Source organism: Periplaneta americana, chromosome 10 (assembly GCF_040183065.1).
Source record: "Periplaneta americana isolate PAMFEO1 chromosome 10, P.americana_PAMFEO1_priV1, whole genome shotgun sequence".
Lineage (NCBI taxonomy): Eukaryota > Metazoa > Arthropoda > Insecta > Blattodea > Blattidae > Periplaneta > Periplaneta americana.
In genome coordinates, this window is record NC_091126.1 from 6,834,242 (window position 1) to 6,849,007 (window position 14,766).

Genomic DNA, 14,766 nt, shown 5'->3' on the forward strand with positions numbered 1-14,766 from the left:
CGTGTTAGAAGCAAACTGAAAGGTCGGGTATTGCATTCGCAGTCGCGAGAAGTCGTGAGCAACGTGTAGCGCTTTATGAAGATAGCGCCGGAAGAAAAAACGCAACAAATGTTGGAAAACTTGTAGCAGAGTTTACCGCTGTGTCTGAGAGCTGTGTTAGCCAAATAATAAGGGAGACTAAAGACATTGATAATAATCGGCGCCAAAATCAACTGTGGACACCTTTAATGAAGCTGTCATAAGACGAACCAAAGCACGAGTTCTATATTTCATGGAAATAGCGGCCCACACTTAATAAAAATCTATATTACTGAAATTGAAAGATTGTCGACTTCCAGGGAGGTATCTCGACTTTGAGGAAAGTTATTTTGAAATTAGGATTTCATTGAAAAAAAAACACAAAATAATCGCCAAATTCTGGTCGAGCATCACAGCATTAGGGCCAAAAGTTTGCAGTATTTGAGGAAAATAAAGAAGTACAGAGAAGAAGGCCGCTCCATCTTTTACATGGATGATGTTGATGGTGGTGGTGGTGGTGGTGGTGGTGGTGGTGGTGGTGGTGGTGGTGGTGGTGGTGGTGGGAAATGTAACAGTGAAGCACTGATGAACATTACCGATATTTCCGCATGAGTATATTTCATTGTTAATTAGTGATTAACTGTTAAATATAGTGATTCGATTGCTGCTCAGTGTATCTCCACATTAGTGTTTATTAGTGATTATTGTTCCGAACTGCTGCTCAATGTATTTCCACATTGGTTTACTTCTTTATTGTTTATTATTGTTCCGAACTCCTAATTGTATTTCCATTAGTTTACTACTTTAGTGTTTATTATTGTTCCGAACTCCTAATTGTATTTCCATTAGTTTACTATTTTAGTGTTTATTAGTGATTATTGTTTCAAACTGCTGCTCATTGTATTTACACGTTAGTTTACTTCTTTAGTCTTTATTATTGTTCCGAACTCCTGCTCATTGTATTTCCATTAGTTTATTACTTTAGTGTTTATTAGTGACTATTGTTCCGAACTGTTGCTCATTGTACTTCCATGTTAGTTTACTTCTTTAGTGTTTATTAGTGGCTATTGTTCCAGAGTATGAAGTGAACACAGTGACAGGAGCTCAAAATTATGCAGACGCTGCAACGTGAGACTTCATTTCTAATATGACTGTATTTCCCTCCCTCCATTCGCTTAGTCTCGGGTCGGTCTCCCTCCCACAGTCGAACCTTCTCCTCTCTCGCGTCGACGAGCTGTCACCATAAAGTAATTGGGCTGTACCGTAGTTTCCCCTAACTATGGTCCACATTTTTCACATTTTTCTTTGTATGTTCAGTACTATTCATCCAGACTGAGTGAAATTTGGCTTCGGACTTGTAAGCGTGTATTAAATAATACTGACATATGTGTTTGAAATTATTTAATTACAAGTGTTAAAGAAATAATAAGCATTGGTACATAGCTGTATTCTGAGTTGCCCAACTATGGTCCACTCATATATTCGTGCTTTGAAAGCATGAATGGACTATAGCTGGAGATGTAATTATTCGTAAATCAACACATTGAATTTAAGGGTAGAAACATAATCTAGCACAGATATATTAAAAATAAATGAAAATTACATGGATTCTTTTTATTAGTAAGTTACACACTGAGTAAACACACATAAAGAAAGTGAAATCTGAAAGTCATTTTCCTGCAAAAGTGAACAACTACACTCACCGGCAAAAAAACCGGGCCATCTAAAGTTTCTCAATTTTTTTTTCTTTTGTTTTATGAGGCGAGAATCAGAAAACCCATTATGAAATGAAGAAAACATTCCTTCACAGAAAAAACAAACTCTTTTTTGTTATGACTTGTGATTATTTTCAACGCCAAACAATGGATATACGCCTAATTAAAAGGTGTAAAAAACTCTCAAATTGTGTCAATTTTCTTCCAAATGTTCAACTGATTTTGTGGCCACCCAGATGTTGCTAATAGCGGATATTGCCTCCCCGTGACTATATGATTTCTACCATTCGCCGATTCAAACCTTCGATCGGATTCTGGATGACAGTCTTGTCGATTCAACTCCATACTTAGAACATTTCGGAGCTGCTGTAAGTTGCTGTGAGGAGGTAGACGACTTCTAATTCACTTCCCTAGTATATCCCACATGTTCAATAGGGTTTATATCAGGACTTTTTGCTGGCCATGCCATCCTAGTCAATCCAACGTCGTGAAGGAACTCATCCAGGATTCTTGTAGCATGAGGACGAGCATTGTCATGCATTAATAGGAAATTTTCAACAATAAGTGGGGCATATCGTACCACATGTTCAATTAGAACCTCTTCGATGTATCTTGGAGCAGTCAATTCCTTTTCCTCTTTCTGATCAGTTTCAGCATCATTCTTTCTTCATCCACATGTCTCCATCACACCTTCGTTTCTTACTCTGTCCATTTCACACGCTCCATTCTCTTCCATATCCACATTTCACATGCTCCTATTCGCTTCTCTTTACTTAGTCATATTGCCCATGTTTCTACTCCATACAATGCTACACTCCACACAAAGCACTTCCCTAGTATCTTCCTAAGTTCTTTCTTCAGAGGTCCTTTTTGTATTAAAAGATTTCTTTGCCATTGCTATTTTCCTTTTGACTTCTTCACAGCAGCTCATGTTGCTGCTTATAGTACACTCCAAATATTTGAAGAAAAAAATGAATAATAATAATAATAATAATAATAATAATAATAATAACAACACTTATTTTATTGGGTTAAGAAGTGCTTATAATAAACATTTAAGATTATGTGCAGCACACGTTTGCCGTTTTAAATGTTAAGAAGCGCTTATAATACAAATTTAAGAATATTTGCAGCACACATTTTCCGTTACTAAATGTTAAGAAGTGCTTATAATACAAATTTAGGATTATGTATAGCACACACTTTTTCCGTTATTAACTTCACACTATAATCAAACAAGAACCTAAGATACATACCTAATGCCTTTGCTGTTTTGCTGACAGTTAAATTTTGTGTACTTCTTCAAATAAGCGCAGAAAATGTACGTGTTTTTAACAGTGTAAAATCTTAGTCTGAACTGTACTACCCCTACTTGTCTGTTAAGTTTTCCAGCGGAGATGTTCGGCAAGAGAGCGGAAGATTATTCCCTCAATTTAGCTGTTACCCCCTTATTCGTAAATAAAATATACAGTAATTTTAGAGGTGCAACACAATTTTAGCACACGAAATCGATCTAGTTCTCAATGAAATTATGTTCTACGAATTGAATGAAACTAATTTCCAGTTCTCAAGAAAATACTTACAAATAATTGATGGAACAGCCTGAATGCTATTTTCATAAAGTGGAATCCTCTATAGCAATGGTTTATTTGTTAAGAAATTGAGGAACTTTAGATATCTAAAAGTTTGCATTTAATTTACATAATATGTAAAGGAAATTGTTTTCTTGTTTGTCCATAATATATTTCCTCTTCTCTCTGGACTATTGTACGTTATTGTCAAAATATTTATCTTGAAATTTAAAGTGATTTTGGTGTATCTTATGTGATAGCACTGTTAGCTACATATCCAAAGGACCTGAGTCTCTTGTTCGTTGTACTATGTACAGTGTTTGTGGCCTTACGCTATACTTAGCAGATTATTAGGAATTCCCTGACGTACTAATTAAAAAAAATACGTACAAAAATGAGAACGAAATAAGCCAACATATTACAATGGCCGTAATAACGATAACAATATAATGATGTGTTCGGAGTATAGGTAAAGAATTATTTGCTCGCTAGGTGTCTTACTCTTTGTGCAATGAAGTCACCATGATTCAGGTTTCTATTAAAACTTTACATAGGCAAATCTTGGACATTGCGAGAGACCTCTCTCGCCTCCAAACGATTTGGATTTCTTTTGTATATTTGAATCGTTCATGTTTAATTTAGTAGGTACTATCTTACAGCTAGTTGTTATGGGAGAACAATGTATACAATGGGACAGGATGTTCCTATAATGCATTTTGAAATGATTCCAGTGGGAAAAATGTACCTGAAATTATGGGCGACACCAAGTCTTATCACTAAACATTGACGAGGACGGAAGCTATCTAGTCGCACGATGATTGCACATGCCGCGTTTTAGAGAGTAACTGCCGGCATACCGCATGAAGTTGTTTCATGAAATACGCAAATAATACTGTTCATGGAGTCAACGTTTCAGAATTAACATTGCTATATATGGACAAAGTAGGTAGTTTAACACCCAAAAAGGGTGTATGCCCTATAGGATATAATCCGCATAAATTGTATAGGATCATTACATCCGAAGAAAAACTGTGCTTTGCTTCGTCTTGTACAGGGACATCATTTTATTTTTACTTCAATTTTTATTGTACCTGAGTTTTTTAATGTACTTCACTCCCACCCCTTCTACTAATGAAGTTCAACCGTCCTCCACATAGACTAAGACCGCATTTACAGTCATAGTAGCCTTACGGTCATAGTGAACAGTACGTTCCAGAAATATGTTCACGTTTTCCAGTTACGAAAGAGCTTTCAATATTGAATCATTATCGCACAAGTAAGTTACTGCCGTCCATTTGCCTACGTCGCATCCCGGTTTCCCCCACCAGCTTATATTCGCCCCTTTGTAAACACTAGTGGCTGGGCTGTCTTAGCTCTTTTCTGAGAAGGTTAATTTCTGTTAGGAATTGGACGTCTACGTAATATTATACAATTGTTTAAAATAATTTAAATAAAAGGGCCTCGCTAAGTAATTAACTGTCACGTGATTTCCCTTCTTTCTAAGACCCTGTGACATAACCACTTGGACGGACAGTAGATAGCATGTATGAATAATTTTATCGTTTAGGATCGGGCAGAAGTGAAGATTAAATTTACAGTACATAAGGTACTATTTTATAGAGTAGGTACAGAATTATTTCAACATGAGTTAGTAGTACGAAGGACGAAACTGGTAATTGGAATTAGGTACAATAGTCTATAGTGCGATAATATGCACAATAGAACTGAAGCCTGTATCGAAATGAATGGCCATCATTTTCAAAAATGTGTTTAAATGTTCATATCATATTTTTCAATTTAACTTCATTCTCTATACACAGTATAATAAATATGTCCGCATGGATAGCTCAGTTCGTGAGTAAAAACTCTCGATGTTAATAATGTACTGTATTTTGATTAAACAAAAACCTAATGAAAATGATCAAACTCAGAAGCGTGATATTTCCTAGTTTACGTGAATGGATGAACTACTTTTCTTCCCTCCTGTACCTAGTAAAGTGAATTGTTTATATATTACGCCAGTATCATTGAACTCCAGTCGTGGAAGAGGGTAGCAAACGGTGTTTTTTGTTCTCAACCATTGATCCAAAGATATAGCCAGGTTAATATTAGAAATGCTAGTAAAATAAAATGATGTCCCTATACAATCGATATTGAACTGGAATAAACTGGCGCACAAGTACTTTTGGTGATTTTGGAAGTGAAAATCGTTGAACTGGAGATGAAATTGAAAATGGAAGGATTTTATAGCGATACATTTCGAAGAAGAAAAATTGTTGGAAAATGTAGTCAATTGCGTTTGAAATGAGAGGTGCGTTGTAATGGAGGTGAATATGTGGCGGTTTCTAGTGAAAAAAGGAAATGTAGGAATATGAAACATAAGATAGGAAGTTATCTGAAATACGTAGGGGAGAGTCGGGTAGTATCGGACATCGGGTAATATCGGACAGTGAGTTTCTTTCATCTACCACACGATGATAGTACCTGACTGACATGGTTATGTTTCAGTAATGTCGCATAGAGAAACGTAACCATGTCATTCAGGTACTATCATATGGTGGTAGATGAAAAAACGCACTGTCCGATACTACCCGATGTCCGATGCTACCCGACTCTCCCCTACAATTTATATTAATGGAATAAACACTACAAATAATAAAACAGAACAAATAACGAAATAAGCACACAGTTTCCATAATGTGACTTCGATTTTTATACCCGCCATTACCGTAGCTTAGCTCGTCACAGACCAGTACCGACATCACTAAAAAAAAAAAAACCAGTAGCCTTTCCCAAACTCTTGAAAATCCCTGAACTCAATCGCTGTCATCCGAATCTGATCGTAGACCGCCGGAATAAAGGGCCTTAACGTAACCTTTATATAAATATTTGCAATACAGTTACCAAATGAAGGCGGACAGCAAGAAAGGGCACATTCTTACACAATTTTGAGTGTATGCAAGGCATAACAAAAAGCCTAATCTAACCTAACGTAATATATCACTAATGCGTACATATGCAAAGCATACAAAAAGACTTGTCTAACCTAACTCTTTCTGACACAGATTCGTGTGTGCTAGACATACGAATAGCCTGAATTAACCTAACCTAACCTGTCACATATTCATATATGGGAATTATCTGCTCCTTATATGCAAGAAAGTATTAGTAGCGATAAAAAATGAACTAATTATTCACTTGAATGAAACATTGAAATGTATTGGCAATAGTCCACCGAAGAAGAAATAAATGTTCAAAAAATTATTCGAAGAGAATACGGTATAAGCAGTTCACTGAGAATTTTTGAACAGAAGAGTACCGGGTCGGAACAAGATGACGAGCAGGAACTTTTGGACAATGTAAGGAAATGTTTCTAATTGCATTAGAGTTATGAAATTCAAATTTTAACATTCTTGTCTTTGTCTTGGGCGATAATGAAAATTGAAAGATATTTTAATGCAAGTAAACAAATGATCCAAATCGCCTGGAGGATAATAAGTATTGGGTACTCCACACAGGAAGAAAGGGAAAAGGAAATCTCTGCCACAGTTTGCTGTAAAATTAGTGACAAACTTCTATGGGTCTGAGGAGGTCAGCCGCACGATGCTTGGGAAGAAGAATTTTGTGACAGTTAGAAAGGGTATTTCGAAAACGAAAGTTAAAAAAGTTAGTGCTCTGTAATCTGTCGGAATTGTACAGAAATTTCAAAGACAAATATCCGAACTGTAAAACAGAGCTTTCTAAGTTTGCCGAAGTAAGACCGATGTGTTTTGTGTTAGTCGGCTCCCTGGTATCCATAATTTGTGTGTGCATGATTCAGAAGAACGAAAAATTAATGATAAATGGAGCTAAATTACCCGATATAACCAGTAAGCAAGACTTTCCAGTAAATAGGGCAACCATAAAGACTGGATTCCTAGAACAATTTGCAATCCTCTCTGCGTCTTGCCACCTAGGCAACTACAATGAGAGACACTCATCGCCAATTAGTGTCCCGGGACATCCGGTGTTCAGCAAAACCAATATTACAACGAAATTAAAAACAAACAAAATCCGGAGAATTTCTTGTAAGTGTAGATTTTTCAGAGAAATACGCCTTCGTTGTTCAAAAGGAAGTATATGGATTCCACTGGAATAACAATCAGGCTATTCTACATCCTTTTGTTAGTTGTTACAAAAACTATTCTAAAAAGACGATTAACTTTAAACATCTAAATTTCAACATTCTGGAAAAAATCTATTATTTTAGTGATGCTTATTACGAAAACAAAATAAATTTATCAATATGTGCTGTAACGAAGAAGACTTCGGTGTAAAGGCAGAATGGTATTTCTTTGCCACATCTCACGGTAAGAAAGAGGTGTCCATGCAAGCTATATTGTTGCCCTAAATATCGCCCAAAATAGCCGGCCTTTTTATGGATGAAAAGTTTGTTAAGGAGTGCATAATTTCAACTTCAGAGATATGTATCCTTCCCGGTGACGTTATTTGAGTCAATTAGTCTCTCTCCATAAAACAATCTCTCGCCGAGTGCAGGAACTTGGTGAACATTTTTATGATTCCCTTTTCTGTAAATGTTGAGCAGGCTCCAGTCAAATTCCGAAGAGAACTGATACGGCTTCAATGTCACACAATTTCGAAAGATAGATATTACAATATTCCAGGCGGCCTTGTTGCGTTTTATAAGAACTTGGAGAAAAAGGTTCCTGTGTATGCACGCACTGACGTGCACGTTAAGTGCTATGTTTGGCTCTACATAACTGTGCGAATATAATATATTCTGTCATGAACCTGAATAAGAGTCAAACTAGGTTATGTTTGTCGGATGTTACGTTGGAAGCAGTGTTACGCATTCATTCTGCTCAAACAATTTTCCCTGATATAGCTAATTTGGTGACTTCAATGAAAGTCATTTGTCCTCCTAACTACAGAAAAAAGACAATTTTATTTTGTTGCATTATTTTATAAAGGCCAATTGTTGTAATTATTGAATTATTTCCATTTGTCATAAAATGTGCCATCCATACAACTCATTGGCTCACTCCACCCCATGCACGCGTGGCTCCCTCTCAGCGATCGGTATTCCGTCTCTTTCCCACTCACTCGCTGTCTCTCTCCGGGGCTCGGCACGTGAATATTTCACGATAAATAGGTCTAATCATACATCCTCACAAAGTGATATTTGGCTTAAACAGACTGCCCATAAACGAACCAATACGTAAAACATTAATTCAATCGGCACTTACTTTCCGAATGCTTCTCGTATTTTATCATTTATCCTGATTTTCAATATTAGAAAATGTCTATTAATTACGCTTTCTGTTGAGAATGATTCGCCGTTTCATATCACTCTCTTGATAAGGAGTTTCAAACCGAACAAGGTCTTCAAGGTTGTAAAAATGTGACACCAACATCCATAGGCTAATCATGTAACTTCGGGAATAAATGCATTTCGACTAGAGATGCCTAAAAAGAAAACTTTATTACAGTACTGCATATATTCCTCAAAGAATATTTTCCCTTTGTTCACATATAAAATTCCTGAGAACACGAACCAGAAGTAAATGCAATTACAAAACATGCAAAAAGAAGTAGTTCTTCATTCGGAAATGTAACACTAGAGTAAAAAGTACAGTTCGTAAAAAAACAACTCAGAATCTGGTAGAGGCGGGTAAAGAGAAACGATTACTTTTTATTGTGCTATACATATACAGGATGTCCAAAATAGAGAGACAAATTAATTGTGGTAATCACGACAGAGTAAAGAAATATGCCAGTGAAAACCCCATCTTAGTTTTATTTTAATATTTTTCTAAGTTATCGTTCTTTGAATTTGTTAAAGCACAGCCAAAATAATAAAAAAAATCAGACAATGTCTAAAAGGCCGAAAGAGGGCACGGTTATATGTTATTTGAAGGAAAGACATTCCTGATGTTTTGTTTCTTTTAGCGAAAATGATTTCCACATTTTTAATAGTTAAAATTAAGCAAACTCAACCTAACTCAAGAGTGATTAGACAGTGAATGGAGAGCTGTTCTCTGATTCCTTGGCAAGTTATAAGTTGAACAGTTCGATACCAGGTGCACACTGCCTAATCACAAATCATATTTACTTGATATCTCAAGAATTATTTGAGTTAGAAAATCGAAACATTGTTTGTTTTTTTTTTCAATGAAGACTATTCCATATAATTGTTTTGGTTTATTTTTAGGCGCCCTGTACAGCGAAACACAAGGACATGTATTGATGTATAATATGAAGTTGCTGTAATACAATATACTACAATATAATATGTTATGTTACAATACATTAAATACAATATTAATTAACACAACTTTGAAGTATTTCGCAATTGAAACTTTTATATTACGTCAAATATAAGGAACATGGACAAAAATGAGATATTCACCAGTAATGTCGCTATTTCATAATATAGTCAGCCTGGCTTATTGAAACAATGCAAAACAAATTTATTAGAAAACACACAGGCAAGTTCGCAATGGGAGAAAAATCCACTTTCTGCTTCAAATCAAGCCCGCGTCCATTAAATTATTTGAATTGCAACAGGGTTGGATGATGATGGTGGCACGAGGGATGTAAATGGGATAGCATCGTGCATTTATAAAATCTTCCTAATCTTCCCTCTAATGCAGAATATGTAATATTTTATAGTGTCACTTGTGAAGGCAAAATAGGAATAATTAAATTATTTTCATGTTTACTACAGTTTTTGCAGAAAATTTATCATAAATTTATAATATCGGGTCATTCACATGTAATTGAAAGGAAAAAGAAGGGTTCAGATGTTGATATCTTTCACCCTAGGGACTGGTACCAGCTTGTTCATACAGCCTCCATTAAACATCCTTTCAGAGTGATCAAAATGATATAAAGCCACTTGTGGTGGCGAGGAAAATGAATTAAGACTAAGAAAGATATTTGTGGCGTCATGAAAAATGGGTGACATAAACAAATGATTAAGGTATAATTCTGTACAAACGTCACATGAAGAGAACGAAAATTTTCACAAACAGAATTACAGACTTCATGGAACTGCTACACCACTGACTGAACCATGAAACTACTATGAAGGACAAAATTCAATATCACATAAAAAAAGTTCTCGTCGATTTAGTGAAGTGCATTGATCCATTGATTTCTATGCGAATTTAAAGACAAATCGTAACATTAAAGATATGGGTCCAGATTTTATTTGATTTCAAGCGATGAAGAAATGTGAATATTAGTAACATTTTTAGAATACTGTTGTTAAGTTGATTCTGTCACTAAGTAATGCGATATATATATATATATATATATATATATATATATATATATATACATATATACTTATAAAGAACAGAGTTATACTTTTTTCAAATCATTTAATCTTAATATTATGCACACAATTCCTACATATTTTCTACTATGCTTATCTATGTTTCTTGGATAATACCTGTTCGGTGAGATTCTAGATGTCAAAACATGTTTAGTCTTTCTAAAGCATTGATCTAAATTTAAATATATTTCTTATTAGTATGACTAGTTTAAGCTAACAATATAATTGAAATGCAAATGAAGTGTTATTTAGATATGAATAGCACAATTATTAGATAAACTTGTTAAATTTTATATACCGGTAGGCTTACATCTTTTAATTCCTTATTTTTAACATAATGTGAACACAGTATTGTAATTATAAATAAATATGAATGTAAAAATCATAGTGTATCATTTAAACACACAATACTTCATATATGAAAAATATGATTAAAAATCATAAAGTAATAGTTTGTTACACATCTAACTTTAAGGGAATAAGTGGATTTGATAGTTGCCAGGGAAGAGGTAAATCACGAATACACTTGATCTTTAGAGAAAAAGTCAATTTTGATAGCGGCCAGAAACAGATGTCATGAATATCAGAAAATGGTTGTTTAACTGGCATAGTTCACTAAACTTTTGACTTCTGATATTAAATACAACGATTATATGGTTTTCCCAACTAAATTAGAGACATAAATTTAGGTGGAAATCAAAAAAATGCTCCTCCTGAAAAATGTGATTTTTATTTTATTTATCTGGTTTTGCCCCGGGATGAGTGAGTTAAGAACATCATGTTACAGGGGTCGTAATAGAACAGTGTCCGAAAAACAGCAACCAAATTTGAAGAGGAAGGTCTCTTTTTAGTGATATGCAATCGTGAATTGATTTGTTAGGTGGGATAGGATAGGGTGGAGAGTCATGAAATAATAGTACGATTAAATTTGTCATAGAGATCGACAGCTTTAATCAGCCTAAGAGTCGGTCAGCGTTAGCGCAACTCGACTATTAAGATAATCTCATATCAATCAGAAACTGAATGTACTGACCCTGCAGCGTGCTGATACGCTATACTTCGTACGTCCTTCGTTTCCAGTTGGTCGGTGACCAAACGCTGGACTCTGATCATACGCCAGTTTGTTATAAATTAGGTATATCATCAAATAAATCAGTAATATTATTTTCAATTTAAATATTGAATATATTGCACAAGTTATGGAGTTACTGCAATATCTACGCATGACGAAAGACAACATTGGAGACCCCCGATTTATGCATTGACTCCCACTCGGAACACTTTTGACCGTGTAGCAAGAAACGAAATCTAACCCACACTCGGACGCAATATTCCTCCAGTCCACTGAACAGTTCGTCATGCAACAATAGCAGAGAGAGCGTAACACGCAATGCTTTTCTGTTTTATTGTTCGAAGGAAATCTTTCGTGGTGACCAATGCATTCCAGTTTGCAAGGCTTGCACGCAATGCGGTTCGCGATGCCTGCCGACCTGGTCGTATTAACATAAGAGGACGGCGCTCGCCTTCTGAGAAACGGCAGCTTGGAAATAAACGTGAGGATAACTTGTGCAGCACTTACTCAAATAACTTATTTCATGAAAGGCAAGAATTTGTACAAAAAACGTTCAAGTCAGCATTGCTTATAAAGTAATATTTTTACATTCAGATCTCCGTTGCCGAAGACGGCCACGAATTATAATATAGGAATTGCTTCCTTCATCTAGGTTTTGGGGTCCCAAATAAGTTCGCCTTTATATTAAAACACTAAAGAGAGAGGTATAGTCAACTCTGAATCTTAGCCACATCATTACATTTTGATTAAATGATACTGTCGGGAAGCCCGATTACTTCTGTAAGAATCCTACACAAAATTTAGCGATTTCCTTCTACGAAAGTTTATATTTTTTATTTTATTTTATTGGGTTATTTTACGAAAGTTTATATATATATATATATATATATATATATATATATATATATATATATATATATATATATATATCTTCAAGGCTATTTCCACCAAGATTTGTATATAAAAACACACATGATACCGATCAATTCCCCTAAGCAATTCTGCCAATTTTCCTATGCGTTGAAGTGCGTCGGATGAGGGAATCACCTTCCAAGTTTGCAGATTCCAGTAAGTATGGAGGAAATAAAAATGTTGAATGTTTTTGGTTCGATACTTGAGAAAAGTCTGTCATTTTTAGTAAGTTTATTTAAAGTATTCCTTTCATCGTAAGTTCACATAATATAAGAAATTTTCACATGTTATGCGGTGTTAGTTTTATAATGATAGAGTACATAGGAAATAGGAGCCATTTAATGTTAAATTGCTTACATTAACGCACAGAATAAACTCATTAATAAAGTTCGTGATTATGTATTCGCTATTGTTATAAATTCTGGAATAATATAATAATTGATGTACAGTGACATGACTGACACTCTACATAACGCGGCTATTGTTTTGCGTGGCTAACAAAGGACAGATTAAAATTAAGTTGCAACAGCTGGCACTTAGTCGTACATTTCGACATTCGTTTATTAATTGCGAGTTAGAACTCAGCACCGCATTCTCGCACGCGTCCCGATCGCGGAGTCGCGTGCAGGCAGCGGACTCACCTGAGCGTCCTGTCGGAGTGGCGGCAGAAGGGTACGGCGTGGTGGAGGCCGGAGGGGCCGGCAGAGGGTACACGGGGTCGCAACATTCCCTCTCCGGGAACTCGCTGGCTTGAGTTTGGTGCGCAGCGATGGCCAAAAGGCCAAGTCCGAGAATCAAGTTGCAACGGGTTAGCTTCTTCATGAGGGGCAGTCATTGGGCCAACGCTCGGCCGCCCATCCTGCCAACACTCGGTAAAACCTTGTGAAAAACTCGGGCTTGTGTCACTTCCGTCTTTCCTCGTGCACTCACATAAGAAGCAGCACACGACACTCACACGCCGGCCCGCCGCGCCGGCCCAGAGCTCTTGTCCCAAACTTGGATGGGGCGACAATGTCAAACGTCGGACCGGGCCAGCGCTACGCGACTCCCGCCAACCGACGTCCGCCCGGTGCGCAGGCGTCGGCGCCGGGCCGGGCCGGACTACGTACACGGCTTCGGCTTCGGCGCCGCTCGGTGACGCCTTGATAGTAGGTAATAAAACCACACATCCACTAATTTCAGTACAGAAGAGTAATTCTACAACACAAGTTCTTCAAATGTTTGTGGCAGGACAGAAGTTCAAACCACTCTTTTGTCGGATTTATTTCAGACGTGAGATAAAAGTACGCCTGACGCCCGCGTGGGAAATCTGATTGCTTTATGACTCCGGTACAAGAAACTCGAATGCATTTACAGTACTCAACTTCCTGTCACAAGCGTCCAAGAATGCACCTACTGGAATCGTGTAAGGTTCGACTAAAGATGATGGCAATAATGCGAAATGTGTCCAAATGCTGTCAAAATAAGCAATTTTATGTTTAAAAGCATGTTAAGGATATTAGTGTAATGTTTTATCCGCGAAAAAAGACAAAATTGAATAGAAAATTCGAAAAGTATGTGTTACTGCAAAATGAAAGCGAACACTATATGAAACATTTGTAAGTTTTTGTATGAAAACCTGAATATATCTAAAGGCCACATCACATAACGTTCTTACACTTTTTCCAAATAGTTTATCTCTTAAGTTGAAATCATGCACTCCTTTACAAACATTCCTTCCGTAAAAGGCCGGCTATTTTTGGCAATATTTAGGACAACAATATAGTTTGCATGGGTAGCTCTTTCGGAACTTAACTCAATGAGCTGCGAAAGAAAGCGGAAATGAATTTTTAATGACATTGTCACTATACAAAAAAATACATACATAGTTAAACGGACAGAAAATCCTTTAACAGTTTAACAAAATGTTTATAATAATTCCCATGCATTGTTGACAACTGTTCAAAAAAAGCTTACTATAACCTAACCGTTAATTGAATTATATTGCCCTTAGAGTTCATAATTAGTTGAAATGAAGACTGCATTTTCAACTTTATTTTCGTTATTAATGTCTTCATCTCTTCGCCGATAATATAAGCGTGGTTATCAGAATGTTTAACTTCAAAGTGACGCTTAATGTTGTACGTTTTTGCCCGTACA

At 36.1% G+C, this 14,766-nt stretch overlaps 1 protein-coding gene across 2 annotated transcripts in view; it reads right to left on the reverse strand.

Annotated features, from left to right (window-relative positions):
• Positions 1–13,638, reverse strand: part of Gfrl (Glial cell line-derived neurotrophic family receptor-like) — a 1,341,875-nt gene extending 1,328,237 nt beyond the window's left edge. For both annotated transcript variants that reach the window (XM_069836786.1, XM_069836785.1), the window contains exon 1: positions 13,269–13,638. In XM_069836786.1, coding sequence (XP_069692887.1) covers positions 13,269–13,449 — 181 coding nt within the window. In that variant the 5' untranslated portion in view covers positions 13,450–13,638. The remainder of the gene's footprint in view (positions 1–13,268) is intronic.
• Between the last annotated feature and the right edge of the window lie 1,128 nt (positions 13,639–14,766).